The 27,795-nt window shown below is 40.7% G+C and overlaps 2 protein-coding genes across 2 annotated transcripts in view; both read left to right on the plus strand.

The window, feature by feature from the left end:
* The window catches only part of LOC128257281 (serine-rich adhesin for platelets), a 122,039-nt gene that overhangs the window by 75,344 nt on the left and 18,900 nt on the right, over window positions 1-27,795 (plus strand). Inside the window, 2 exon segments of the mRNA XM_052988234.1 lie at window positions 9,798-9,899; window positions 10,313-12,524. Of these exon segments, the coding sequence (XP_052844194.1) occupies window positions 10,316-12,524 (2,209 nt within the window). The 5' untranslated portion in view covers window positions 9,798-9,899; window positions 10,313-10,315.
* On the plus strand, window positions 2,125-2,988 carry LOC128257291 (uncharacterized). The gene has a single exon (XM_052988245.1). It carries the CDS (start codon window positions 2,333-2,335, stop codon window positions 2,717-2,719), a length of 387 nt encoding a protein of 128 aa, XP_052844205.1. The 5' UTR covers window positions 2,125-2,332; the 3' UTR covers window positions 2,720-2,988.

Here is a 27,795-nt window from a genome sequence, read left to right on the forward strand (position 1 = left end):
TGTTTAAATATGCAAAATGAACAAAAAACTGTACTTCCTGGTAACTTTTCTTTTTATTTATTACCGTTCATTAAGAACCCAATCCCCTTTCCTTTCTTTATTAGCAAAGCAAAGAGAGGAAAAGAAGCAGTTGCTGTGTCAATTACACGGCTAAAATGTTCACACCTTTCGTTAATAATGCAGCTGCGAAATGGAGATGCATCCAGCAGATGAAGATACATTATCCAAGCGTCCAAGGAAGTGCGCAAAAGAGCTCAAGCAGATTGCATTTCATTTTCAATTTAACTTGCTTTTATTTCGAACTGCTGCTGCTTTCGCTGCTGGTAATACCGCCGTTCGAGCTGCCGGTCTTTGCAATTACCATCGCAGGGCAGACAACAGTTGGAATTACATTTTCAATATTTCCCAGCAGCCAAAAGCAAAAGCAATAGCAAAAGCAAAAACATGAGAAGCATCAGCTTTATTTTTTCATTCGCTCCGCTCCAGTCCGTTCCGCTTTTGCCCTTTTACCGAGATTCTTGCGCACTATGTCCATAAATTTTTAACTACAAGCTCTTGAATGCAATTACTTTTCAATCTTTTTTTATTTTTTTCCAGCCCCTTCTTGTCTAGTCTGGCACCCGCCCTATATATGTATGTTATATAGTTGAACGCGAAAATTGCTTATTTCAACATTCAACTTTGAAAAGTTTCGTTTCGTCTCGTTACGTTTAAAAAAAAAAAAAAGAAAAAAAAAACGGAAAAAGTTGCCATAATTTTGCCAGAGGTCTATCACTTTCTTCCCTTCATCTTCACCCCGAATTTTCCCGCCTTCCTTCAACTGGCTCGACTTTTATTTTTGTTGCCGCGTATTTATTTTAGCGCAGAATGAAGTAGGTTAAACTTTGTGTTATTTGATCAGGCATTTGACATGATGGTTTATGCAAAGGCAAAAAATGTGAAAATATGAAAAAGCTGCCCTGAAATCTAGGCGACATTTTCCATTCCATTTTCTCCTGAGTGCACTTTGCATGTTCTACTATTAATGCCCTCCACTGACAAGGCAGTTATGAAACTTGATCTCAGCAATTTTCAAGTGGCAGAGTCATTCTCTCTACACAAATAATGCATAATGTAAGCGGGGGAGTAGCTGAAAAAATTAGGGTGCTTAAGGGCTTATAGGATATGGAAAAATATTAGTAAAATCCTGCCGTGCAAAACTATATTTTAAAAAATATACCAAAAGTAGAAGTAAAACTATAATATTAATACGTATATAAATATAATTTGAATACTTAAAAACCACATATTGGCAAGCTGATCAAACTTTTTCGTATAACATTAACATCGAATAAATTAAAATTCTTGAAGTCTAATTACACTTAGTTTAATTTAAAATGTTACAAAATTTAAAAAACAACAATTAAATACTTGAAATGTAATTGTAGTGAAATTAATTTTATAAGTGAAAATTCTATGACTGTTTTTTATTAAAAGTTCACTGAATAATTCATGTGTCTTATGAAATTTTATGTCTTATCAATGATTTGGCAAAAGTAAAAAACATTTTGAAGTTCTTATTAATTAAGTAATTTGTTTTACTTTAAAAAGCTCCAATTAAGGTAACCTTTTGTCCTAGTGCTGGATTTCAGTACCCGTAATGATCATCGAGGTGTCTGCCGTATTTCTCAGAGATCATTAATGAATCCTGAAAGGAAAGGCAGCTGCAACTGTCTCCGCTCGCTAATCCCGCCAGTTATCCTTCGCCGCGGTTCACGTTCACCCTTTTTCGCGTCAGGAAAATGCATGTTCATCCGGCAGCCGCTTGCAAATATCTTCAGCTGCTTGGGAAAATACGTTGTGTAATGTCACTTAATCTTTTTATACGCGCCAGTTGAGATGTATATTTTTTGTTGTAAATTGTCGGGGCGTCCGCGTGGGCGGATTAGTGGAACGGATTAAGAATGAAAGTGTTTGCAAAATACTAAAACTTTATGACCGGCAGCAGATTAAGAATGAATTGTTTTTTATTATGCCAACCGAGAGGGGCATAAGTCAAATCAGCAGGTAACTTGCAGGTAAAAAAAGTCGGGTTGGCAAAGGGTCAGGTAAATTTTGGCAGAAGGATGGTAGTGCGGGGAATGTGTATAAAAACCATTGTGGGTGGTGAAAGAATCATCATTCGATCTGCAAACGTTGAACAAGCAACATCGGATATATTATTCGCAACTGCATATTTTCAAGAGCAACACTTTGGATTGTTTAAAACATTTGACACAGCAAAATTAAAAATTTGAAAAAGCTAAAACACAATTTTTCAATTATTACGGAAATCCGCATTCATCCAGCAAAAATGCCTCGCTACCAGAAACTTATCAACGAAAGCGACGGCGACAGCAAGCCGGCAGCAACTACCAACCAGCAACAGCAGCAACATCGCTATCAGCAGCAGCAACATAAGTCGCCGAGCGTGGGTTATCACCTGTATCTGTACCGGCAGCAATTGGCGCAGAAAAAAGTGGAGTACATGAGGTTGTCCAAGGCCAAGTACATCATAACCGACTCACTTTTGGCCAAAACGGTGCGGAATTTGAAAGGCTGCAGCGTCGACGAATTGAAGACGGTCAATCATCAGATCGTTTTCCGCCACAAACTACGTCATCAAATCCAACGACTCCGAAAGCTGAAAAGTCTGGGCATCAAGAACGCCAATCCCAAAATGGAAAGTACGGAACTGTGAAATGGAGCCACAACAACACGATCAACAAGAGCTTTAATTAACTATGTTTGAATCATAGTTTTAAAAAAAAACTCTTTAATAGCTAACAAATTTGTAAATCTTTTCGTAAGTTATATTGCGCTAAATTAGTTAAGAATTTACAAAGCTTATTATAACATTAGTTTAAGTGGCGGGCACTGCATAAATTTTTAAATGTAATATAAGGCTTGTATTTTAAAAGTTTAGAAAACAAATCAACAAATACATTAGCTAATTATAGCTGCTTATACAAGAAAAGTATGGTCTTCTTATTAATTTCCTTATAATTTTTTTTCAGAAAATAACACAAAAAATTGCAATCATTATATGGTCATTATTTTAATGAAACTAGTTATGTCATTAATGATAAAAAACAAAGCAAAAAACCACCACATTTTTTACACTTAATAAGCACCATTAGCCACTTCAAATTAAATGAACGCAGCACCGACTTCTGTGCACTAATAATATCAATGATTATTCAATTAATTAGCTAAACAGAATGAAGGTTTTTAAAATTATATTCATTTACTATGCTAATTTATACACTATTTAATTTTTATGTAGGTATTAGGCTGTCCAAACAGTTTTGATTTTAATTATGGTCATCCAAAAATTTCAACCACTTCGAGTCCATTACTTTAACCACAGTTGTATATATTATTTTTGGAAATATTTTGGCTGTCACAATTCTGTTGTCGCCTGCTCAGATTTAGACAACGAAATAGATGTGGCCAGAAACAACCTCAACGTAACTATCAACTGAGGCCAATTTGTGGCAGCCACTAATTGAGTTCTCTGTGCAGATCCGTGACACGTGTCAAGACAAATCATCTCAGCTTTTCTCCCCTTATGTCTCGGCCGCAAATCATGGGAAATTTATGGCATTTTGGGGTTCAATGCACCCGAAAATCCCATCGATTGGCAAACGCATTTTTCACCAGACGCCAAATCGCACATGCGACGCGATAAACGCGTCCCATGAATGATTGGCGAGTTTTTGGGACAGCTTTTAATTGGAAAATAATATTCACAAAGTGCTTTACACTTAACTGGACACCGACATCATTATTTTCACTCAAATAATATTAATAAATGCCGCCTGGCACCCGCTCTACGCGCGTAATAAATAAATGGCGCACATAATGCCGCCAGTAAGTCAATTTTATTATTGAAATGAGTTGCGAGCAGCGAGTTGCGAGTTGCGATGTTCAAACAGAAACCTCAGCCAAAGTGAATGTGAGTGTTAACAATTAAAATATAGTACACACAATTCACCGGGTGTTTGTGTGAGTGTTGTTTTACATATGCTAGCAATTATGCAGTCGGTGGGCGATGCAATTTGCAAACACTCAAAAGTAGACTATGAAAAATGTCGCGCCCATTAAATTTTCCACACAATCAATTTCGTGGCTGGAGGAGAGCACTTTACGCATATGTTAATTTCTATAAAATTTATTTATTCATACACATACTATATATGTTTAATGACAGCCACATCCCGTCGAACGTTTCAATTTTAAAATTTAAATCAATTTTGCATCTTGTGAGGCAAACAACTTAAAGCGACAGCAGTCGATTAGTGCGCTTCATTATGGGCATCGTTTTCATTATGTTTATTATGAGCAACGGCCACCTTAGGGTAGGAGCTCTGCCGCCCCCTTTTCCGAGCCAACCGCCAAGGAAACGCCTGCGTTGCCGGCCCGTAGTCGAGTTAATGCAATAAATAAAATTTCAACTGCACCGTCGGGCATGTTTAGCCGCATGAAAAGCGACAGTAAGCCGTGCCTGCATAAGAAGTTGCCTGTTTATCTTGGCCCGGTCTTTGCCTTTTGTTTATCCCGGTGTTCAGCAGAGGTCCTGGTGCCCCAACAACATAACAACTGTCCCAAGTCCCCTTTTTTTCCAGCACACTTGCTCATCTGTTACACAGGAAAAGATTAAAGCTTAAAAATAACATTAGCGGTTGTTAGGCATTACATTAAAATATAAACTAAAAAATGTATTAAAATATTTATTATAACATACATTTCCCTTTTGTGAATTTAACTTAAATAACACAAGTAAACCATCTTCGGAAAGTTAAAGTTTTCAATAATTTGTATGATATTTAGCATAGCCGTCAAAAATTAAAACGAGGAAAATAAATACATACATAAATTTAATGATTTACTCTTTCAATGACTCTTGTATCAATATTAGAAGTAAATTTAATCTCAATTAATTTTTATAAAAATAAACACTTGGTCCAAGAACTACATTGGGCTTAGGGTATGATAACATTTTAAATACACAACTATTTCTGTCACTTTGATATGGGTTTCCCCCTGTGTACTTTGCTGTCACTAGATGGCTGTTTTCTTTCAAAAAGTTGCTTTCTCTGCTGGCCTTGTTGTTGGTTCTGGCTCCGGCTCTGGCTTTGGCATTGGATGGTGCCCGTTTGGTTAGCGCAGTCGCTTGGCTGCCTGCTTGGCTGCCTGCTTGGCCAACTGCCCTAATGAGTTAACAAAAAGTTTTGCTTTGGCAAAATGCGCAGGAGTGGGGCAGGAGTGAGCCAGGAGTTGGCAGGAACTGCCCAGCATGTTATACAAATTGCAGGGACCCTGGACAAAACTGTCATCAACGTGTCGTCCCTTCTGCGGCGGTTGCATGAGGCCAGAGAATCGTGGCATTATGGTACCACTGCCACTGGACGACTTGGGCTGCCAGCCATTTGTTTACCTATCCCATTTGCTGGCATGTTGCATTGTTGCCTGTTACTCGACGACCAAAGCGAAAGTTTTCGCATTTGCGTTGGTGTAGGAACTTGCAGCAGAATATGCATTTTAATTAGTTTAGCAAAGTTTTGCAACTGCGGCCAGACAGTCTCCGTTTGCGTCTGGTTAATTGCGTAAATTTAATAGCTGCTCCTGCATCTGTCGCCGCACTTTAAGGCAAACGAGGTGTGGGTGTGTGTACGTTAACTTGGCTGGCAAAAGTTTGCCACCGCCTACGGCCTACAGCTTACAAGCAAATGTACCACAAAAGTTGTTAACATTTCACATTTCACTAAGTAGCAAATTCAATTAGTTTGCTGTCTGTCGACTCTCCTCGTCCCGTTTCAAAAAGCATATGTAAGTTTTAGTAAATTACTTTAATGCCCCCAAAAGTTGCCTTCCCGTTTCGACTTCGCAATTTATGTCTTTCGTAATTTACTTAACTGTCTGGCGCATAAATTAATTTGTCTAAGCATAAATCTGCCGACTGTTTGCCGCTGCATTGTGGCCGGCCGAAACGAGGCTGCAACTGATGGCCCGTTTGGCATGCCAGGCAGGAAAGATACCTCATTAGGTTTTTCAATAAATTTAATTCAATATAAATAGAGTGCCGGCTCAGACGGGTTCCGCTGCCACTCAGCCGTCTGCCGTCAGTCACTTCATCTTCGTCTTCGTCTTCTTCTCAGTCGCAGTCTCAGTCTCCATCTGCTTCCGTCGGGTTCTTTTGGCAAACGCCTGTGGCAGCAACATCGGAGCAGGAAGCAGCTTCAAAGTTGCACACGTCGCCTTCACAGAGGACTTAAGGCAGTTGATGCTGCTCCTGCTCAGGATGAAGCTGCAGCTTCCACTACAGCGCTTGCCACACGAAAATCCCGGGGGCCAACCACTAACAGAAAATGGGGAACCTCGAACAATTTTTTTAATGAGATGAAAGATGAAAAATATTGATCACAATTAAACAAATATTTAATTTTTTAACTTAAAATAATTTTTTATTTTAAAATAGTTAAAGATTAGACGAAATTAATATGAATTTAAGCTTTTAAGCTTTTTACCTTTTGTTGGAAATCAAAAATTTATACAAAACTGTAAACAATGTTAGCAATTCTTAGCTAATTAAATTAAATAATTGTTATTACCTTATGAGTGATATTTCCTAAAGTACCCAATTTTCCTCAGTGATTTAAAAATCATAACACAGTTAATCAAGTATTGTTTTAAAATTCCAATTAACTTTTATCTACTTAGCTTTTTATCAGTGTTTTTGTACCATGCCCTCAGGGCTTCCTGATCCCTTTTCAGTATCCTCCCAAATTCCCTTCCCTGCTTTATTTTTCTTAGCCTGAGCTGAGCTTAGCCGAGCGTTTGCAACGCGTAAATTTGGCGCTCCAAAGCGGTGATTATGTCGTCGTCGTCTGGTTCTGCTGCAAAACCCTTCTCCTTCACCTTCTGCCATTTCCTTGGCCAATTTTTCGAACTAACTGCAACGTTGGCGCCGGCGACGTCATCACTTGAATAAATTAAGTTGCTGGCAAACAGCTAAATGAAATTGGTAATTTAGAGCTGCACAACGGAGCGTATGCTTGATGTGTCTGCGTAACCTGAGCAACGGGAGTTGCCCGTTGGTCGTTCAGTGTCTGCTGTCCGCTAAGCCGCTTATGGCATGATCCCAATCCAACGGGCAGCAGCATATGCTCACATCAATGGAACCCCCCCCTTTTTGCCACAGTGTACTTTTCATCGCAGCTTCTTTATTTCGCCTTTGTCTCTCTGTGCACTGTAATTGCATTTTAAATGTTCGCACACTGCAAATGGGCAAATGATTACTGGAATTTATATTAAACTTTAACCCCCGGTCACTTAATTAGCCCGACTTCGACTTCAGATGCAGTTTCGATTGGGCGTTAACTACTTTTTCATATGACCATCAATCTGCGGCATGGCCAAGTTTCGAGGGTTGGCTGGTTGTGGCGGAAACCGACACCTAACTACCGAAAGGGGCCAAGACAATAACAAAATCGAGGGCAAATAAAAAAAGAGGAAAACTTTGTGCACAGCGAGTGAGTCAACTTGGAAATATATTGAAAAATGCAGTAGTTCCTTTTTTCCTCTCGAAGGAAGCAAACTTTTGTGCAACTTCGTTGCGTCCTGGCCCTTTTCCTTTGCCTTTGCCTAAACTGACGTAAATTTATAATGACAAATTGCATTTGGCGCAAATGCGGCGAATAAAAAAACGTGGCCAAGCGATTCGCCAGCAGTCGTGGCCAATTGAGCGTGAAAAATTATGAAGCTGGAATGGAAACGGATTAGAGCAAAGCCAGCCAGCCAGACAGTCAGAGACAATCAAAGTGCTTAATTACAGCTTAAATCCGCTTAAATGCAAATTCTTCCCTCTGATTGCTGATTATGCCAAGTGAAAAATGAATGCGCCAGGTAAAGAAGTCGCAGACGAAAGCGAATGGCGTTAACAAAACTATCGAAAAGGGAACTAACGAAATGCAAATTTACATAAAAAGAGAAGATATGAAGAAAGTGTATTAAGTGATCTGCAGGTGCTTTAATAATCTTTAGAAAATTATGATTTAAGCAAAAAGAAGGCTGTTTCAATTATAATTGAAAGTTTCCAATGTCCTCTTAATAAGTGAAATTTATTTTGCATATATTAAATATTAAATCTATCAAAATTCGATGGCCATGGAATTTGTCAACTAAAGTCTCTTTGATTTTCCGTCACTTCATAAAATTAATTCAAACAACAAAAGAAACAAACTTTGGCAAGTCGACGTTTACATACCCTTGCAGCTATTGCAAAAATCTAAACTTGTATTTATCTCTGTATAAATAAAATTAAAGCTTAATAAAAAATGTAAAAATTAAAGAAGTAAACATTTTTTTTTTAAATTTTTGTGGCTTAAATTTCAGTCATCCCCTGTCCATGTTGCTGTTGTTTCCATTAATGTTGCTGCTGTTGCTGTGTTTCATTGTTGCTGTTGGGGTCATGGCAGCACTCCCACTTTGCCCACGGGGCTCAAGCGCCACCGCGTCCAGCGATAAAGCAAAAAATGACACGTTTTTAATTTTATTTCACACCTACACAAGGGCGGGCGGCGACAAGGAGCCGCTGCTGCCATGTAATCAAAACTGCAAGAGAGCAACAGTCACAACACGAACCACTACTGCTGGTGACAACAATGCAACTAACTGAAAGGCAGGTAGCACACAGCACACAGCACACAGCAAGTTGAAGGCGGAGAAAAATTAGATTTATCACGAGTGGTTGCCGGAAAAATTGTCAACATTTATCAACATTTTTCAACGGGACGCGAACGTGTTTGCAGGCCAAGAAACCGAAAACACACAGAACAATAATAAGAAAACGCTGGCCAAGACTGAGCCGGGCCAAAAGACTAGGTCCAAAGTGTGCCAACACCTATCGCGTGGGAGTTTGCTCCGCATTTTGATTAATATCCATTGGCGCACTAGCAGGATGCAGCAGCAACATCACGCCAGCAACTGGCAACTGGCAACTAGCAACAGAAAGCGGCACCAAACACCAAGAGCAACAATCGCAACAATCGCAAAACAGGAAAACAAGAAAAGATTCTCGGCCATCGCAGTTGTCCAGTTGTCCACTGATTGTGAAAAGTGGTCACGATGATGACGAAAATTCACTGGCGAAATGAAAACAAAGTTGCCCGCTTTTCCGACCCAACCACTGTGTAGGTGCTACTCAACTCTCTCTCTCTCTCTTTTTCTGCCAATCTCTACAATCTCCAGTGAAAGCTGGCTGAAAAGAACTTTCCAAAAAAAAAAAAAAAAAAGAAAAGTGGCAGAGCCTTGAATGCGGTTTATATTCTTTTGACTGGTTTATTTGATTTGGCAGCCAAGGAGTTCGAATAAGCTGAAGAATTGTGAGAAATTGCTGGGGATTTGTGTGTGGCAAATTGAGTTTCTGGCATTGATGCGATTGCAGCTGAAAAGACACAGCTGGCCGAAAAATGAGCGAACATTTCTAATTATTTAGGGCCGAATTAATTAAGGTAAACATGAAATATCTCCAGGATCAATTTCCTGCCTAATCCTGACCCATTTCGTTGGTCCTCTTTTCATTAGCAAACTCACAGGCGAAACACAAACATTAGATAAAACCCAAGACCCAACAGTAAAGGGCACTACTCTTTTTCCCCCCGCCTGCACATAATCGCATTTTAAACTTTTTCAATAATAAAACTTTTCTAAACGGATTTCCCGCTGGACGCGTTGCGCTTTAATAATTTTTCCGTTTTTTATCTTTTTTATTCCAGGCAGCAGGCGGTTTTCAGCTGATGAGCAACAAAGGACAGAGTGCATCGGAGCCATTAATTTAAATTGGGTATTATGAGCGCACTAGCAACAAGGACAGAAAGGTTTGCTATGATCTAAAACCTAGTGTTTTTTTTATATTATATTATATTATATTATATTTATTCTCTATTAAAAATAAGATTACTTTTATAAATTTGCATAGTCTAATTACTTTTCAAAAACATGATGGTGATATAAAATGTTTAATCCAGCAATATTTATTTTCAAACTTCTAATTTTTTTGTTCAGTTTTTATATAATATTTTTTTTATAATTATATACTATGCTAACATCTATATTTAAAGAAACCAAAAATTTAAGAGGATACTAAATTTAACAAAGCTTAGAAAGATCAATGAAAATTTAAGCGAAATTCGCATATTTTTAAGTGGCGATAAATCTTTATTTTATGTTTCCTTGATTTCCTTCCTTCCTTCCTTTGATTAAGTTTTGTTTACTTTTTTTTTCCATGCAGCTCATGTACGACAAGTCCAAGAAATCGTGGAGTCAGCGGCTCAAGACGCTCGGCAGCGGTGATTCCGTGGACAAGAACGCTTCGCTAGCCGCCGTCAGCGGGATGCAGGCCATGCAGCAGTTGCAGCTGCACATGCAGCAACAGCAGCAGCATCAGTTGCAGCAGCACCATCACCAGCAGCAGCAGCAGCAGCAGCAACTTTTGACCCACCATGGCCACCACCAGATGGTGACCGCTTACCAATTGCCACCGGTGCCCGCCGCCGAATTCCTGCCCAGCGCTCTGTCACGTTCGATGAAGTACGCGGAGCCATGGATCTACGGCACGGTGCGCGGCATTCCGGCCCGCCCCTCCTACGGCTACCATCCCCATGCGGCGGCGATTTTCGCGGCAGCGGAGGGCATGCCCGGCTCAACCGCCCTGGCCGTGGTGATCTGCTCCTGTGCCGAGTACTTGAACGGCACGAAGCGCGACGTGAAGAAGGCCAGTGTGTGCAAGAAGTGCAAGGGGTCACGCCTGCCGCTGGCCACCATTGGCGGCGGCACTGGGGGCACAGTGCGTCTGCCGGCTGTCAGCGGGGCCGGGAACGCCCGACGACCCACCATGGCGGCCACCATGCGGGTGGTGAGTGCCACCAAGAAGTCACGTCCCTCCATTCTGGATCCGCAGAAGGATCCCTACGACCTGATGCGACGCACGCGTCTGCTGTCGCCGGAGCCGAGCTCCAAGGATGCGGATGGCAAGTCACGTAGTCGCAGTGAGGCGGGGGTGAATCAGCAGTCCAGGGGTCGTACTCGCACACGGGCTCCTGCCCCACCGGCCCCCACTAACCAGAAATCTCCAGCAGCAGCAGCAGCAGCAGCAGCGGCTACAACAGCTGATGCCACGGATTGCTGGCTCATGGAGGACAATGAGTCGCTGCTCCAGAGCAGCGGTTTGGCCTCATCGAGGGCCTCCAGTCGGCGGTCCATACTGCGCTGCCACGTCAATCCCTATGACCTGATCTCAAGCGAAAGTGTTAAGCTGCCGAATGACCTGAGGAAGCCCCATGATCACTTCAATGTGGCCGATGCCCAGCTCAATGATGACCAACTGGAGCGAAGGCGAAGCAGCAGCAGCAAGTTTTACAGCGGCAATGTCACGGCCATTGCGGGGCAAAGGATAATCCTGGGTGATAAATCCGGCGATAGCTCCGATCCAGGTGACAGCTATGAGCGAATTATAGTGCTCTCTGGTGGCGAACCGACATCTAATGGACCGCGACGACCGCCGCGCAATAAAAAGGCGGATGAGCCTGCGGAAACAGCCACAGCAGCAACACCAGCAACAGCAATCACAGTTAAGCCCAAGGCAGTGGCTCCCATTGAAGGGGAAAAACCAGTGGAGAACAGTGATTCCACTTACACAGTGCTCACTGTGACGCCCACTTCGCCAGCCATCAAGTCGATTTTAAAGCGCCCCTCGACTCTGGAGTTGCCTGGCGTTGCAGTGGGCACAGCCACCACCACAGCTCCGTTGCCACTTCCTCTCCAGACGAGTGACAATTCTGGCCCCGTGACGCCTGCGGGCAAGTCACAGTTCTATATACCAACGCCGACGGGGACAACTGCCACGCCCACGACCCACAGCACGCCCATGGCCACATCAACACCTACACCTACACCCTTGGCAGCCGTTGCAACAGCAGCAGCAGCAGCAATCACGCCGGGTTCACGCAAAAAAGTGCAATTTATGGTCGAGGATAAAATCATAGCCACGACTGCGACTGCGACTGCAACAGCGACAGCGGCGACAACTGATGACAGCGATGCCAGTGTGGCAGCAACGAAAACAAACTACGAATACTACAATCGCAAGCGAAATGCAGCAGCAGCGGCAGTAGCAGCAGGAACAACAGCAGCAACAGCAACAGCGACAGCAGCAACATTAACGGATCAGCAGGAGGCAACGCTATTTGCGGCTGACGTTGATGACGAGCATAACTTTACAACTTCCGCTGAGGCAACTCCGTTCATAAAGCCGGATAGTTTGCATTATGAAGATGTTCTGCCGGGTCCCCAAATATTTGACAGCAACGAAAAGCCAGCTGGCGGCGAGTCCTCGTCCTCGTCCACGTCCACGTCCACGTCCACGTCCACATCCTCCAAATTATTACTGCCAGCGGATGGGTCGCCGCATGTCACTGCGAATCCTGTCAGCGTTTTACCAACTGGTGAGTACTGCGAATTACGCCCGACAAACCATCAACCAGTTGACTTTTAATTATGAGTTGGACTTTGGCAAGGCCAGCACTTTTTCATCTAGGTTTGTTAGTTAACTCGATTGCAACACAAACGGAAAAATCTGTAAAAAAAAATTGGGGCTTAAATTATAAAAAACATAAAATAAATATTAGTATAGTTCTTAGAAAGTATTTCGAATGAAATAATTTCCATGCTTTTTAGTTGACTTCTAAACTGTTTAAAATTTTATTGTACTCTTAATTTAAAAGTCTTTTTTGGATGTGAAAAATAATAACGTTCAACATTTTAGTTTTAAACATAAATATTTTAAAAATGGAAAGATTTCTAAAAACATATTTAACTAAAAGCCAATATTTTATGCACAACTGTATCTTTCCATAGTATTTCCAAGGACTGAAAAATATATGTCTCTAAAAGCTACGGTTTTAAGGAAAAATGCATAAATTTTGCAAACATTTTAATTTGTATTTTTGTAGATATTTTATTTGTGTGTACTGTTTCATAAATGACGTGCTATTCAAATCCCAAGTGAAAAAGCGACAATCCCATTCGCAGTGCCTGCCATTTTATTTCTATTTTTACTATCTGTCTGCCATTTATGCACTCACTCACTGGAATTTGTTTGTTTTTTAAGTGAAAATCAAAATGCTGGCATTGTTTGCTAATTGCTCATCATCACGGCACGGTCTACGGAGTTTGCCACATGCACATTACGTATACGCAAAGTTGTCGGCGACACTTTATGTATTATACAAATTCGCTAACAAGCATGAAAACTGTTTTGGCCAGGGGTTGTATGAGAGCCAATTGAAATGGTGACATTTCAATGGGAATGGGAATGGGAATGAGTGGGTGGAGGGGTGGGTTGATAAGGGAACAGGGGGGGGTCACACCTGGTGCAAGTTCACGCAGGGGTTAACACCATAATCAAGCATCAGACGGAGCCGCAGTCAAACCCTTTGACACAGTCCCCCTGTCACCGGCACACGCTCTGCCGCCAACCCACCAAATCACCTACTAAGTCACCCACTCCCACCCCCTTTACCACCCACCACCCACAGCACGTAGCTGAGCGGCAAACAAAACGACAGTTACAACAACTACAACGGAAACGACTAGCAGGCCAAGTCAACGTGACATTTGCACCCACAAATGGAAGCGACGCATGGCGATATGCCAGCGAACTACTACTACTACTGTTCAACTATTCAACTATTCACATTCAGGTGGGGAGGCTCAGAGTGGGCGGTGCGATGGGGGCGTTGCACACATGTTCGACTTCATTCAAAGCAAATTAACAGCCGGCATCGTGGGGTTAAGCCAACGGGGAGCGGACCTCTCATAGACAGACAAAAAACTTTGCATTCAATTAAATTTCAACGGTGAAGAAAAACTTTTGTCCATCAGGGAATCGAGTTGAGTTCGGTTGAGTTGATCTCAACTAAAGTCAAATGAGTGGGCATCAGGATAAAGACTGTGGCCTACGTTGGGCCACCTGCACAAAATAGTTTAATTAAAGTTTAAGGCTTATTATAAACCGACTAATAGCTACCACAGATATTTACTGTTTGTTATTATACGAATACATAATATTAATATATTTCGGTCTTAATATAGTTATTTTAAGCGTATAAATCGACTTAAAGCTTTTACAAATTAGTTCATTTCTTATTCTTCGTTTTATTTTTTAAACTTAAAATATTTGCCAACAAAGTTTTAACTGATTGAAAAAGATTTTTTTGTCATTCTAGATTCTTAGATTCCATTTAAAGCTATTTAAATATTGTTCGAAAATTTGTTGTCTATTTTTAAAGTAAAATAAATATGATCTTAAAATGGCTAACAATTCCAAGACCTTGCAGAAATGTCATCTGTTCAACAATCGCTGAATGTGCCCATTATTTTTAAATCTCACATATTTCTAAAGTTCCCGCTGCCATATAGAGTCTTTTCTTTCGGATAACAGTTAAGAGGTTTTTCTCCGCAGCTCGGGTATTTCAGCAATGCGAACAGACAATGCCAACGCATCGCTAAATTCTGAAGAGCCCAAAGCCACCGGGGCGTCAGCCAAGCAGCCACAATTGCGATGACTTCGCTTATGGCTGTCTATTATGGACAAAAGGAGTGGGTTCAGCGGGAGGTGGGGCAGGAGGAGGAGGAGGAGGAGGAAATGCCTCACAAAAGGTGACATGGTCGTGGCAATGGCGCCCACGTGTCCCCGCAAGACAATTACAAAGTTACTCCTGCGCGCTGGCTGCCTGCAATTTGTAGCATTGTTTGCCGCGAGTTAAAGCACTTGGAACTTTGCAAACTATTTTTGATTTGATTTTTGAAATTGGTTCTCGCTACGGGCGCTTAGCCACCCACCGTATTCCATATTCCATATTCCATTTTCCGACCATCAGGCGACCGCCTCCCGAAATGATTTATGTCGCACGTGTTGCATGCACCGGAGTAAAATCATAGAAAAAAAAACAAAAAAAAGCAGGCGAGTGGGTCGCCAGACAGGCCAAATCGCAGTGAAAGGTATTAAAGCGATAGAGTCTGGCCGCTTGACGGTGAAATCTGCATTTCTAATGCGCCAACGCCAACGCCGAAAACTTTGAGTCATGACCATGGCCTGAACTCGCCGGATTATTAATATTTCATATTTGTCTGTGATAGGCGAAAAGAGCGCCTCCATTTTGGACTTCCGAATGGAATTTAAATAGAAAAGTAATATTTTTAAGTGGTTCAGGCTTGGGCAAAACTTTTTGACTTTCTATTAAATCGATAGGTATTTATATGTTCGAGAAAAAGTACTCATTCATTGGCTTAATTTTTGGTTAAGGTGGGAAAACTTTTTATTATTCGTTAAATAAAACAAAAGTAGAAGTTGATTCCAAATAAGAGTTGCATTGAAAAGTTTTTATATTCATTTAATAAACTGCAATTCTCGATTTAAAGATAAAAAATAGTTTAATATAACAATAAAACTCTCTAAAAAGGCCTTTTAATTTTATTTTAAACAAAATAGTTAATGGAATCCAAATGTCTCTTTGAATTCTAATGAGCTTTATTATATAGCATGTGTTTAATATTTTGTTAAAATTGTTCCTGCTCCCATTTAATCCAATGAACGGGTTTTCCTATTTTCATTCATCAGATTCGTATATTTGATTTGCACTTTAGATGGATCATCTTTTTTGCTTGCCTCGTTTTCAACATCCGCTCTGCATAGCCAATGTAAATATTTTAAGGCAAATTAATTTGCGGCCACTTATTACAACTTGCATAAATTTCAGTTTAAATGCAAGACACAAACTTGTGCCTAATAAAATGAAATTGCCTTAATAAAGGGCCAAAAGTAGCCTTTAATTGAGCTAATCATAAAATGTTTTAGACCGAGATCCGAGTTCCGAGTGGCGTTGCGTTGCGTTGGGAAACATTTCCAATTAACACGCTGCCGACAGTTCACTTTCAAAGGAATTTCCTCCCAGGTAGATGACATTAAGTCATTAGCATTTCTGCAAACCCCAACCCAACTTTTTTGCAATTGGGTGAATTTTTCTTTGCTTTGCTTTCCCGCTCATTGCAATTTGCTTCGCTAATGTTTCTTCACTGTTTTGAAACGTCGCTCCATTCATTTAATGGCGTCTGCTTTAAATTTTCTTTGCCATGAAGTGTGAATGGGAAAAGCGTTTGGAAATGAGATTTTTAAATATGACCAGCAATTGTAATTCCAAATGCCAATAGCAGCAACATCAGCAACAGCAGTGGCAAAATCCACAGCAGCAACATTGTTACATTTTGCATTTTATATTGCCAAGCTCAGCGGAAGTTGAGCCTCATGTCTTCATGTACTTTGCATATTTACACTAATAGAAATTGTGGCAGGCAATTGAAAAAACGTTGTTGCTGCTGTTGTGGCTATATGCCACTGCTGTTGCTGCTACTAGTGTTGCTGCTGTTGCTGCTGTTGCCGTTGCTGCTGCTGCTACTGCTGTTTTATGGACGGCCATAAAAAGTGTCGCAGGGACAGGGGGCGTGGCAAGGGGGGAGGTGGCAGTTTTACGGCCATGCTTCTTCTTCTTGAGTTGCTGCTGCGGCTATTTTATTGTTGCGACAACAGCAACATCACTAGTGTGTCCAGGCTTCGGCCATTCCTCAAACTTAATATATCCTGTTTCCTGATTTTCATGACGTCCCTATAAGTGGCCAACAAGCTCTTGTCCAGCAACGGCCGCATTTTCTAGGTTTTCCCCGAGTTTTCCTTAACCGATTCCCACACTAACCCCTAAGACCCTCGCTTATGCTGTGTGCCATTTTCTGCATTTAAGTGCAATTCTATGCAAGAATGTGCCGACATGCATATTTGTGCTAAAGCCATTTCCCATCTCTTCTGGCTCGCTTTTCCCCAGTTTTCCCCATCTTTTGCCCCCTCTCTCGGCTGCCATAAAATGTTCGTTTTGCCAGCCAATGCATACAAATGCCTGATGCGCTTTTTGCATTACAACAAGAACAGCAAAGTAAGTGAATGAAAAAGGTAAAAGGAAAGAAAGGAGAAAGACAGCTAAACAACAAACAGAATGGTACATTTTCTTGTCTTCATGTGTGATGCGCGCGACAGGGGACATTCACTTTTAAGTTGGCATTCCAAAAAATCGCATTGAATCTTGACCAAAACAATGGGGACAAGTCTCAGACACTTTTAAAAAGCCAAAGAATATGAAGAGCATGAAAGTTTGGATGGAAAAAATGTAGAACGGGTTAAAACTCAGGGGAAAAGCATGGTAGATTGTGAAAATATATATGAAAGAATGTTTATAAAACAATAGCAAGGAATGAAATATTAGATATAAGTTTGGTTTTGGTTATATACACAATTTTAAACGGTTTTAAAAGTTGCCTTTAAATATTTTGCTTTTAATTTTTAAGATAACTCATATTTTTACACAGTTCTCTAATATAATTAATAAGCATTGCATAATTTCCCCAAATGGTTATAAATTCAAGCAAACAATATAAAACACTGCTTTTATCACTTTGCCAAAGTTTTGTTAGCCAATTCGTTTTAGATTTCGCAAACTTAAATAAGAAATTAGCCAAGCCATAACCCAAGAAAGTTTTCCTGCTCTCGGACAAGATCTGGCCATTTAAAGCAATTGTTGTCGCAGTTCTTCCTGTTTCTATTTCTATTTATATTTCTATTTCTACTTCAAATGCTGATGCTGTGCTGCCATCGATTTAGTTGCTAAATAAATTAAATTTCAGCATGTGTGTGTTTTTGGCACAAGTGCAAAGCCACAAAGTTTTTTTTTGGAGCGAGAGACGAAAAAAGACAAATGACTAGTTCTCTACATTTTGAACTGAAATAAATCGAGTGTCACAGTCGATTTCGCACAGTGCAGGTGAATGTAGGAAAATCCATCACTGGGAGGTTGGAAAAATATTTGGCATAATAATAAAAGTGCATGCTGTCTATGGCCAAGGGTCTGCTGCAATTTTCCGATTGCCAATGTACCTTCTTTTAGATGTTTTGGGAGATGTTGTCTTGCTCTTCGGGCTCTTGTTGTTGGCATGCAAAAGTTGCCTTTTGTTTTGGGGTTTTAGACAAAATGAAATTTCCTAGCTGCTCTCTTGAGAATGTTGGCCACAGCAAATCAAAACCGCAACGTTCCGGTGTGTGTTTTTGTCGATGGCGAACACGAAATGCCACTTCATCTCAACGAGAGCGAAAGAGAGAGGGCCCAGGCAAGTGAAAGGGACAGCATGATTGTTGTAATGAAACGTAACGAAACAAATCAAAGCATGTGGCACGTGAGTAGCTGAACATGCTCATCTCGATATGGCTAAGCCCCTGACCAGTATGTTACTACACAGAAAATATTAAAAGAGTTTCACTTTTTACAAAATTAAGTCCAAGTTATTAATAAAAAAAATTGGAATTTCAGCGATTCTTTCTTTTGAAAAGCTACAACATATATTAGCTTAATTTGAGGCACATTTGTTTTATCCATTTTTATTCTTTGCTATTTATTTCATCTCCATATGGTTGCTATCTATTTTTAATGCCAAACAAACCATTTATAATTTGTTTTTCTATTGAATTTTACAATTTCTTGCTGATTTTATTTATTTATTCACTTTCACTATATGTTGGGACAGTATTTTTTATCAATTAATATTCTTTACATAATGTTTAATTGTTTTAGGAAAACTTGAACTTACTTTGTTTAAAGCACAATGTTATTACTGTGTACATACCTTCTCTTCCTGCCTGCCAACTTTTGCAGTTGAAATTGTAAAGTACACGGCTGGCTGTCGTCGAAGTGCATGAAATGCTTGCATATTACTTGTGTTTCTTTCTGCTCTGCTTCAGCTGCCTCAGCTGCATCCCCTCGATCCCCTGCGTTGCGGTTATTTTCCTTTTGATTGGCTGTATCCCCATCTACGTGTTGGGGTCACAGGAAGCGACCCGAGGTATTATTGTGAGAAAATTGTTTTGACCAGGCGGCAGATAGCAGCAACTTGCAACGACAAACTTTCCGCAGAGTGCAAAAGTTGTAGGTGCAAATAGTTTTTGTTCTCTAATTTGCCAATCAAAAGTTGAAATTAGCGAATTACGACTGTCAATCGAATGATAGCTATTCATGTGTAATTTTACCAGCCATCATTATATATTGTTATAGTCAATCAATCATTTTTCGTTCCATTCAATTTTCACTTTACTTAAAATATAAATATGCACAAAAGATTTCCCTTTTTGTCCTTGCAAAGTCCCATCTTATAATTATCCGTAAAAGCAAATTGCATTAGGAAACTGTCAATCAACTGGCATTGCTTTCAATCGAAGGAACTGCCAATCAATCGATCAGTTTCCAACAACTCACTCACATTTCGTTTTAACAATTTGGCAAACAAAAAAAAAGAAAAGTCGATGACTACAAGTTTTGTGCCATTTACAGTTTTTGGCAACTTCTGTTGGCAACGACATCCGTCAGTTAGTCAGCTAGTCAGTCAGTAAGTCATTCAGCCAGTCAGTTAGTCATTCAAGCAATCAGTTGGCTGATGCCCCGGGGGCGGCCTAAATGTTGACACTTTCATTTTTGCCGGCACATGCTGTTGCTGCAAACTGCAGCTGCTGCGACAAATATTTATTCATATTCATGGGAGCAAACACAATTTTTGTTGTTTATTTATCGCGCCTCGCCTCGCCATTGGGGGTGTGGCAGCTCCTTTTGCCCGCTGCGACACTTTTCGCACTGCAGTGTGGCAGCCTCTTGCCGAAAAATCAACTGACAACTACACGCAATTTATGGCATTTATGTAAAAAGCAAGCAAACAAGTGCTGCAATTTTTGTGTTGCATACAAAGCGGCCTTCATGGGTGGCTGTCAACGTGGCCGGAAAAATTGGTGGGTGGTGTATGGGTGGCACATTTTTACCCAGCTTCTGCGCTTGGCATTGTGCTGAAAAATCAATTAACTACACTTTGAAATGTTACGTGAGCGGCAGCCGGCCCCTTTTCGATATTCGACCCACCTTTGTGGTATTATAAACTGTTGCACTATATGTATTTTATATATATATTTTTGCAACTAATATTGAAATTCCGGGAGCGTTCGGGCAAATAAAAGTAAATCTGACGCAGCTGCAAGGTAAATATTTAGTGAACCGGCTCAGTCAACAGGGGGGGTTTTTCCTCGTTTTTTTTTTGTTTTGTGCGAACCCAAATAGCCATGACGCCGACAAGTGCACTTGACAGCGCACTCCAGAGGGCAGAAGGGGCCGGAGTGGGCGTGGCATCAGTAAATATTACGGCCGTAGTCACGCAACACGGACGTCGGCAAAAGGGGGCAACAAACAAAACTAAAAAATAGGTTCGTACTCCTGCGCTTATAAAAATGCAACTAGTTCCCGGCATAAAAGCCCATGAGCTGGATGACTGCGGATGTGGATTCAAAAGCGGATGCGGATGCGGATTTACCGCCCACACACACACACACACATGGGAAACCACAAAAACCTGACTTGAAGGGGTTTCGCCCTACATTTTTCCCTAACTTCTTTTTGGTGCGTACGAACAAGCGCCAAAGTTATGAAAACAAGGATAAAGAAGTGCTGGGTCAAAGGCAACGAAGAAAATGAATTTTCATTTGTCTGTGTATACGCAGAAATATGCAACAGAAGCCCCAACTGAAATCGACAAAGAAAACAGAAAAAAAGAGACTGAAATAGCCACAGATAGCTCGACTTAACGTCCTCAGATTCAGTCAATGCAGGAATATAGGAAGTTAGTTATAAAGGGGAGGGTTGTAAACGACATTCCATTTCATTTCAAATCAAATCAATTTCTTTGGCAGTCTGCATTGTGCCTCAATCAGTGCAACTGAATGTCAACTATTGCCAGGAGTAGGTGAAAATATGCCATGACAAAAAGGTTTGATGAAAAATCGATTTTTTTTTTACACGGCGTTGTACAATAGTTAATAAAGTGGCTGCTTTTTGTTAGGGGGTTGAAGCTTGATTCTTTTTTTTTGTAGAACCTACTGCGGCTTATTTTATTTAAGTGATTTAGTTAGAGTTTTAAAATTCCCAGAGTTTTCTTAACCAAAAAGTTCTTACTTGAGTGCCTAACAATTTATTAAGCATTAGAAACACATTACACTTACCCTCTTTTATTATGCTGTACTTATATTTATGCTTTGAGTGGCTAAGCTTTTCTGGGTAATTTTTCTTCTGACAACTTTTCTAAACTAACTTGTCGGAGATCCACCTTTCACCCAGACTTTCCCTTTTTCCTGCTCAAGATTCGTTCCATTTCCAGTTACTTGTCTCATATTTGCCTGTTTAGCTAGTTTTCCAGAGTATGAGTATGTATGTCTGTGTGAGTTTTCGTGTTTGCCAACTTAACAACAGTAACAAACAACAGAAGACCCGCCAGCAGCGACAACAGAACGGAACGGAACAGAATCCAAACCCAAATCCTAATCAGAATCAGCGGAAAGGGAAGCTCTACAAACAAACTGGGAAACAGGAAAAAGAAAATACCCGCGTTACAGATAAAACAAAAATTATTTGCATTTCACCTGCATGTTGGCACCTGATTGCGGCCGGGCTGTAAGTACCCCACCAAAAATGTGTCGAACACCAGCCACCCACCAAAGTCACAGACTCCGCCGATATTCTATGTCGGCCCATCGTTTAGGATTTTGCACAGGGAATAATCATTAGCTTAATTTCACAATTTGTAAAAGTTAAGATATTTAATTTAAGTTAAGAAGTTAGGAAATTTAAAAAAATTATGTTTTCATTAGTAAAAACCTTAAAAATGTGTAACAATTAAAACGAAAGCTTTAATGATATATATAAAACCTTTTTTTAATTTCAGTTAATTTAAAATTACTAAAATTGCATTAATCAATATAAATCCTTTTTTTTTTAATGAAATAATCATAATTTAAAGACAAATGTTGCATGTTGTTACATTATTGTTGCAAATTTTCCACTTTAAAAACTTAAAAAAGGTTTCAAATTTTGAAGAAAAGAAAATGGATGTCTGCCGATCATATAAATACTTACTTATTTACTTTTACAAGCTGTGTGGCAATTAAAGCGAATCTTTTAATATTAAAACTTATTTTAAATTTGGGAATTCAATGTTCTATATATATTGAATATTGCTTTAGTTTTCTACACTACAACTTCACCATTGTGATTCTCATTTAGTTGGTCGCTTTCTACAGGACTCAAAAATATTTGTGGAGCTTCGTTTGGGGGAAGGGAGGAGTTGCATGATGCATCCACCTGCAGCATTTGTGTAGGTGTTCTGCAAACACGTGGCAAAAAGGGAGCGGAGTGGGCAATAAGGGGGATCGCTTGCTTCTGTCTATTTGGAGGGACAGCCACTTCAGTTGCAGCGACATCAGCACGTGCATGTCCTGCAACAACAACACCCACACAAAGCCTTCTTTTACCCACTTCTTTTTTCACCAGCCACATTGGGGTGTCATGTAGCCGAGGCTGAAATGTCAACAGTTTACTTTGTGCCATTTGGCGCACGCGGGGATTAAATGGGTTTTGGCTGCAGCTGTCTTTGACCCCGACCAACCCGACCACGCCCTTTGCCGCCCTCTTTTGAATATGACAAAAAATTACAAAAAGTTGTGTCGGCAACTTCAACCAGAAGTCACTTTGATTTGGCCACAAAAGCCGAGTGCAGAGGTGAAGAAATGCCGGAAGACTCGCAAAAAAATATTAATCGCGTGCTCGCTTATCTGATTTGTGGCTCCCCCTGGCGGGCGGACGCTGACTTCAAAGTTGATGAAGTGCCAGAAAGCTTCCGCGGCACTTGACACCGACTTCCGTCCTTCACGTCACCCCACCCCTCCACGAATTCTAATTCAATGCGCTTCGAGTTGCGGCTACACTCAAATCGCACATACGCCACGTGGGCCGGGAGCCCTGGAAATAGGATCTTCGCCTTGCTGGTGGGCCAGGGCATAAATAAAGGCAAATACGCAGCACGTTAAAATATATGGCGTACAAAACGTGGCGGAAGTGTCAGCAAAACAAACCTGGAAATGAAAATATAAGTTGAAGAAGTCTGAAAAACTAGAACGAAGTCAAGATGCTCTGGGAAAGTAATGCGATTTAGGTTAGGTAGTAGGCAAAATAAACGGTGTTGGGAATTCAAATGGTTTTGGAAATGTGTTGGATGTTTTCTAGATTTTATAGAAAGAAATCTAATATGAAGGAATATTGAATAATGCCTTCTGTTAATGGATTAGTTAATACTGAACTAGACAATATCATTTATAATATTTCCAGTTAAATCAAATCATGTAAGCAAACAAAAACGCCTTAGTTTGCTGTAGAGTAAACAAAACAAAATGCTGTCCACTTGAGCCAAAGCAGCCAGGTATCGCAATCGCAGGCTGAAGGAGTCCCCTTCCACTTCCTTTTGCCATTACGCACGTGATTCATATGCAGAGCTCCTTATAAAGTGTCCTTTCGCTGGCTCTCGCCACCATTTTTGTGTGTGTGTGAGTGTGATAGGTGTGCAGGAGCCTTGTCACAATAAATTTAGTAAAAGTGACAAATATTTTATGCTTAAGAATAATTGATGAAGTGGCTACAAAGCGGCGACGCTTTCAGGAGCAACGAGACACGGTCACGTCGAAGCAAGTTGGCCAGGTTGTTGAAATGGTCTTGGGGTACGCACAAAAAGGACCCGACAAATAATAAAGCGCTAAATCATAGCCCCGCTTAGTACTTTCAACTGCCTTCTAACAAAAAAAAAAAAAAATTAAAGGAGGGCAAAAACTTGGCCAGGAGAATGGCTGTCAGTTATCTCATATGTCCTTGCGTAGGCCAAAACGAATGTGTGCGTGGCAAATAAAAGCAGGCAGCGCCGGATATTACGACATATTGCTCCGTACACACAAAAATTGCGCCAAGGATTATGGCACTACATTACAGGACTCGCAGCAGTCCATCCCCGTCCTAAGCCCCCAGATTTTATTCCCCTCTCATGCCCTGCATATGAATGATGGGCATCATTTAATCATTGTCTATGACTCCAACACCTCCAACAACGCAGGACCTGCGAAATTGGGTGTTTTGTTTGCCCGTCCTGTTTGTTTGTGTGCTGCGCTTGACATGTCCTTAGGTCTGTTTGTCCTGGAATTTAACGCAGAAGTATAGTGTATACTAAGGAGCTAGTTGCATTTAGCTTTAAGTTATGTACTCGGCAACAAATACCCCCAGCGAGCATTATCCAAGGCAAACAGAAGGTCCACAGAGAGCTGAGGCTTAACCAAACAATTCAGATAGTTGCGGGAATTAATTAGATTTGGGATAAAATAAGATAATCAATACTTGAAGAATCTTAGGCAAAACCGCTAAGGAAATAATTTGATTAATTTACCATTTTAATTCCATTTGAAACCGTATAACTTCTATATTTATTATTTCTTGGTTTTTCAAAAAGCAAGTTTCTTTAAAAGCTAAATGTCCGTCTTTTGGTGTCTTAATTCCGAAATTAATTAGTTTTGGGAAAGGGAATATATATAGTTATATAATAAGATGATCGGTACATGAAGATTTAATCTTTAGCATTAGATTTTAAATTTATTTACTTAGGTAGACTTACCTTGCCTTATTCCTTGATGTTTAAAAAACGTAGGCTTTTTTTTAGCTACATCGTTATTGCAAAAATGTCCCTCTTTCCGTGTTCCACTAAAAACCTTAAAGACAACTTAATTCCACTGCTTAAACATAAACAGTTTTTCCTGCCATACCCCGCCAAATTTCAATTTTCAGCATATGCAGATTAGCATCCATTTACTTGGCTACATTTTTGCGCCTTTTAACAAACAATTATTTGCCATGAATAAATTAGCAGGACTTTGCGACCGCCCGCCTTCTTTGCGACCCACTGATGCTGCTTCTGATCAATTTAAAAGAAGTAATAACATTTAAAATTCAAATGCAAACAACACACAGCATGGGGGGGCGAATGGAGCGGCAGCAAAAAATTGAGCTAATAAAAGTGGGCGTGGCCGTAGGCTAAAACCTTGAGACACACACATATGTAGAGGAGCAGGGGAAACTGGGCGGGAAAAAAGTAGAGGAGCAGTAGGGGAGCAGTAACCGCGTTGTCTGGCTGTGCCGGCACTTAGATGCCCATCATGCCTGCGGGCCATAGACAGCAACAACGATTACGACAACGACAACGACAACTTGGAGCAGTTGGGGGCAGAGTGGGAGTGGGGGGGGGGGGAGCCAAAGGAGCTGGAAGCCTGGTGGCAGGACAAAACAAAAAGCGCCTTCAGCACATCTATGGTATATGCGAAATTAATTGTCTGTTTGTTGCCAACAAATTTGAATTTAAACCGCATGCAGGGCACTCCAACAGCAACGAGAATAGCTGCACAGACAGAAATAATTGAATCTTATAAGCAGCAATCTATTTATCAGCATTAAATAAGAAAGGGATTGTTTGTAAAACCTATAAGACAGAGAATATTTTTTTAAGAGAACTTCTGACTTAAAATAACTTAAACGTTTCATCCTAGCACTTATAAATTAGTGCTCTAGTCAGAATAATAATTTAAAAACTTATAAATTTAGTTTTCCTAGACTAAAAAAAAAATACCCATTTGTTCGAGCTTGCTATCTATCCAATTGATCTAATCAGTAATAACTGTTTTATTTCACAGGATGTAAGCTGATTGAACTATCTTTACATTGTGCAAAGCCTACTTTATTCTTAGGTCTAAATAAATAAGTCAAACTGTTTTTTCTCAGTGCAAAAACAGCTGAAATGTGTGAAATGTAAGCAGGCAGTCAGGCGGGAAAACGTCGCACGCCCGCCAAATCCCGCATCGCATCGCAGCTCGGCCGAAGCCGCTGTCTGCCCGGCGACTTCGACTCCGATTCCAGTTGGCTGTATTCCTGTTCCTGCTCCTGGTCCTTTTGGTCATTTTGGTCCTTTGCTCCTTGCACTAACACTGGCACTGGCACTGCCTCCCTGTTGTAGTTGCCGTGTGGGTGCGTTTGTTTGCTTGCGAAAGAACTTGAAGTTGTTGGTTGGGCTTAAGTTGCTAGTAGCTGGTAGCTGTTGTGGCTGTCGCTCGCTGTTGCCGTCATGATGTTGCTCCGTTTCACACAGTTGGCCATGCGGTTTGCTAGCAGCGCCGAAAAGTTCGGGAGCCGCTGCTGCTGCTGGTGAGGCCGGCAAAAGAAAGTTTCCCACGCAATGTCCCGGCAATTGTCTGGACGAAGGTCCTGCGGGGCAGAGAGAGGATATAGCAGGACACTCCTGCAAGGCACACAAAGCACACACACAAATACCGGAGGACACCCTCACACGGAGGAAGCAAATTAATTGCTGCTGTTTTCGGCGCTTATTTGTCTTTGAAATTTGTTTCATGCCAGCAACTGGACCCCAGAATGTCCTATCCGCCATGGTCCTCCGCTCCCTTTTGTTGGCTCTCTTCCTCGCCGTTTGTTGTGTTTGCCTCCTGCCTATTTGCTATTTAAATTTAATTTGCATTACTTAAAGAATTTAAAAAGCGAAAATTCCTCATGCGTAATGCGACAAGCACTCCCTGTGTTTCCTCCTCGCTTTCTGTTTCTTTTGAGCAGCTTTTCTGCTTGAACATTTTTATTTACTTGCGGCCGGCCACTGGTAATTTCTGTTTATTTTCGCAAGTTTTTTACGGCCAGACCCCGAATACTTGGTATAGTTTAATTTTTTTATGCCCTCTACCATATCTTAAATTGTTGAAATTGCTGACCCTCCTCTCTTACGCTCTGTCGTGCGGCACAAAAATAATAATAATATTGCTGACCCAAGATTGCGCATACGCACCATTGGCCAGTGCACAAGCGAACCCGTGTCTGGGCACTAAATTGCATATTACCGCAAAATCAATTTACATTCCTAAACTGATTTTCTGAGCTCTCTCCCACGCGACCGTGTGCGGTAGGAAAAAGATTAAATTAAAATTATGCTGCTGCTGATGCCGGTGATGCTGCTAGCTCGCCAACCTCCAATTAGAATGGCAACGCGACACTTGGCTTTAACCCCCCCCCCCTCCCAACTCGAACCCAAAACCACCTACCCAGATCTCATATGGGAATTGCTTTCTGCTTTGCCAATTAACCCGCTGCCTGCCGCAAAAGTTACGTTAAGTAAAAAGTTTTAAAGTTTTATGGATTCAAAGCGGTTGCACTTGATGTATCCGCACTCATGGAATTTAATTTGCAAGTCGTTTTGGTGCTTAGTGATTTGGAGAAATTAAATAGGAACTTTGCGGGAACTTGAGCTCTAAATATTCTAGTTATTCGTTGGCAAATTTATTTCCCTCGCTTTACTATTGTTGGGAAAGTTTTTGGGATCTACTTGGATTCACACTCAGCGAACTAAAAGGTAATAAGAGGGGAGGTGTGTTGAAGGCTACTGTTTTTATATTTAATTCTAGTGGATCAAATTTATATGGTAGAGCGTATATTACAGCTATAAAACTATTTTCATCTTAAATTAAAATTTGTTAATGAAATTTTCACTTTTAGAATACAGTCAAGCTTCACTCACTTATATTTCTACTTGAATATGTTCATAATGATTTTTATAATATTGCAGCTTAAAGGAAATTGGCTTCTGATTGTGCTTTTATTTAAAAAGTATTTTTATTCAAAGTCAAAAAAATTAATCAGCAGTGTCCCAAAAAAGAAACATATATTTTTAAGG

This window comes from Drosophila gunungcola (genome assembly GCF_025200985.1).
Source record: "Drosophila gunungcola strain Sukarami chromosome 3L unlocalized genomic scaffold, Dgunungcola_SK_2 000002F, whole genome shotgun sequence".
NCBI classification, from domain to species: Eukaryota; Metazoa; Arthropoda; class Insecta; order Diptera; family Drosophilidae; genus Drosophila; species Drosophila gunungcola.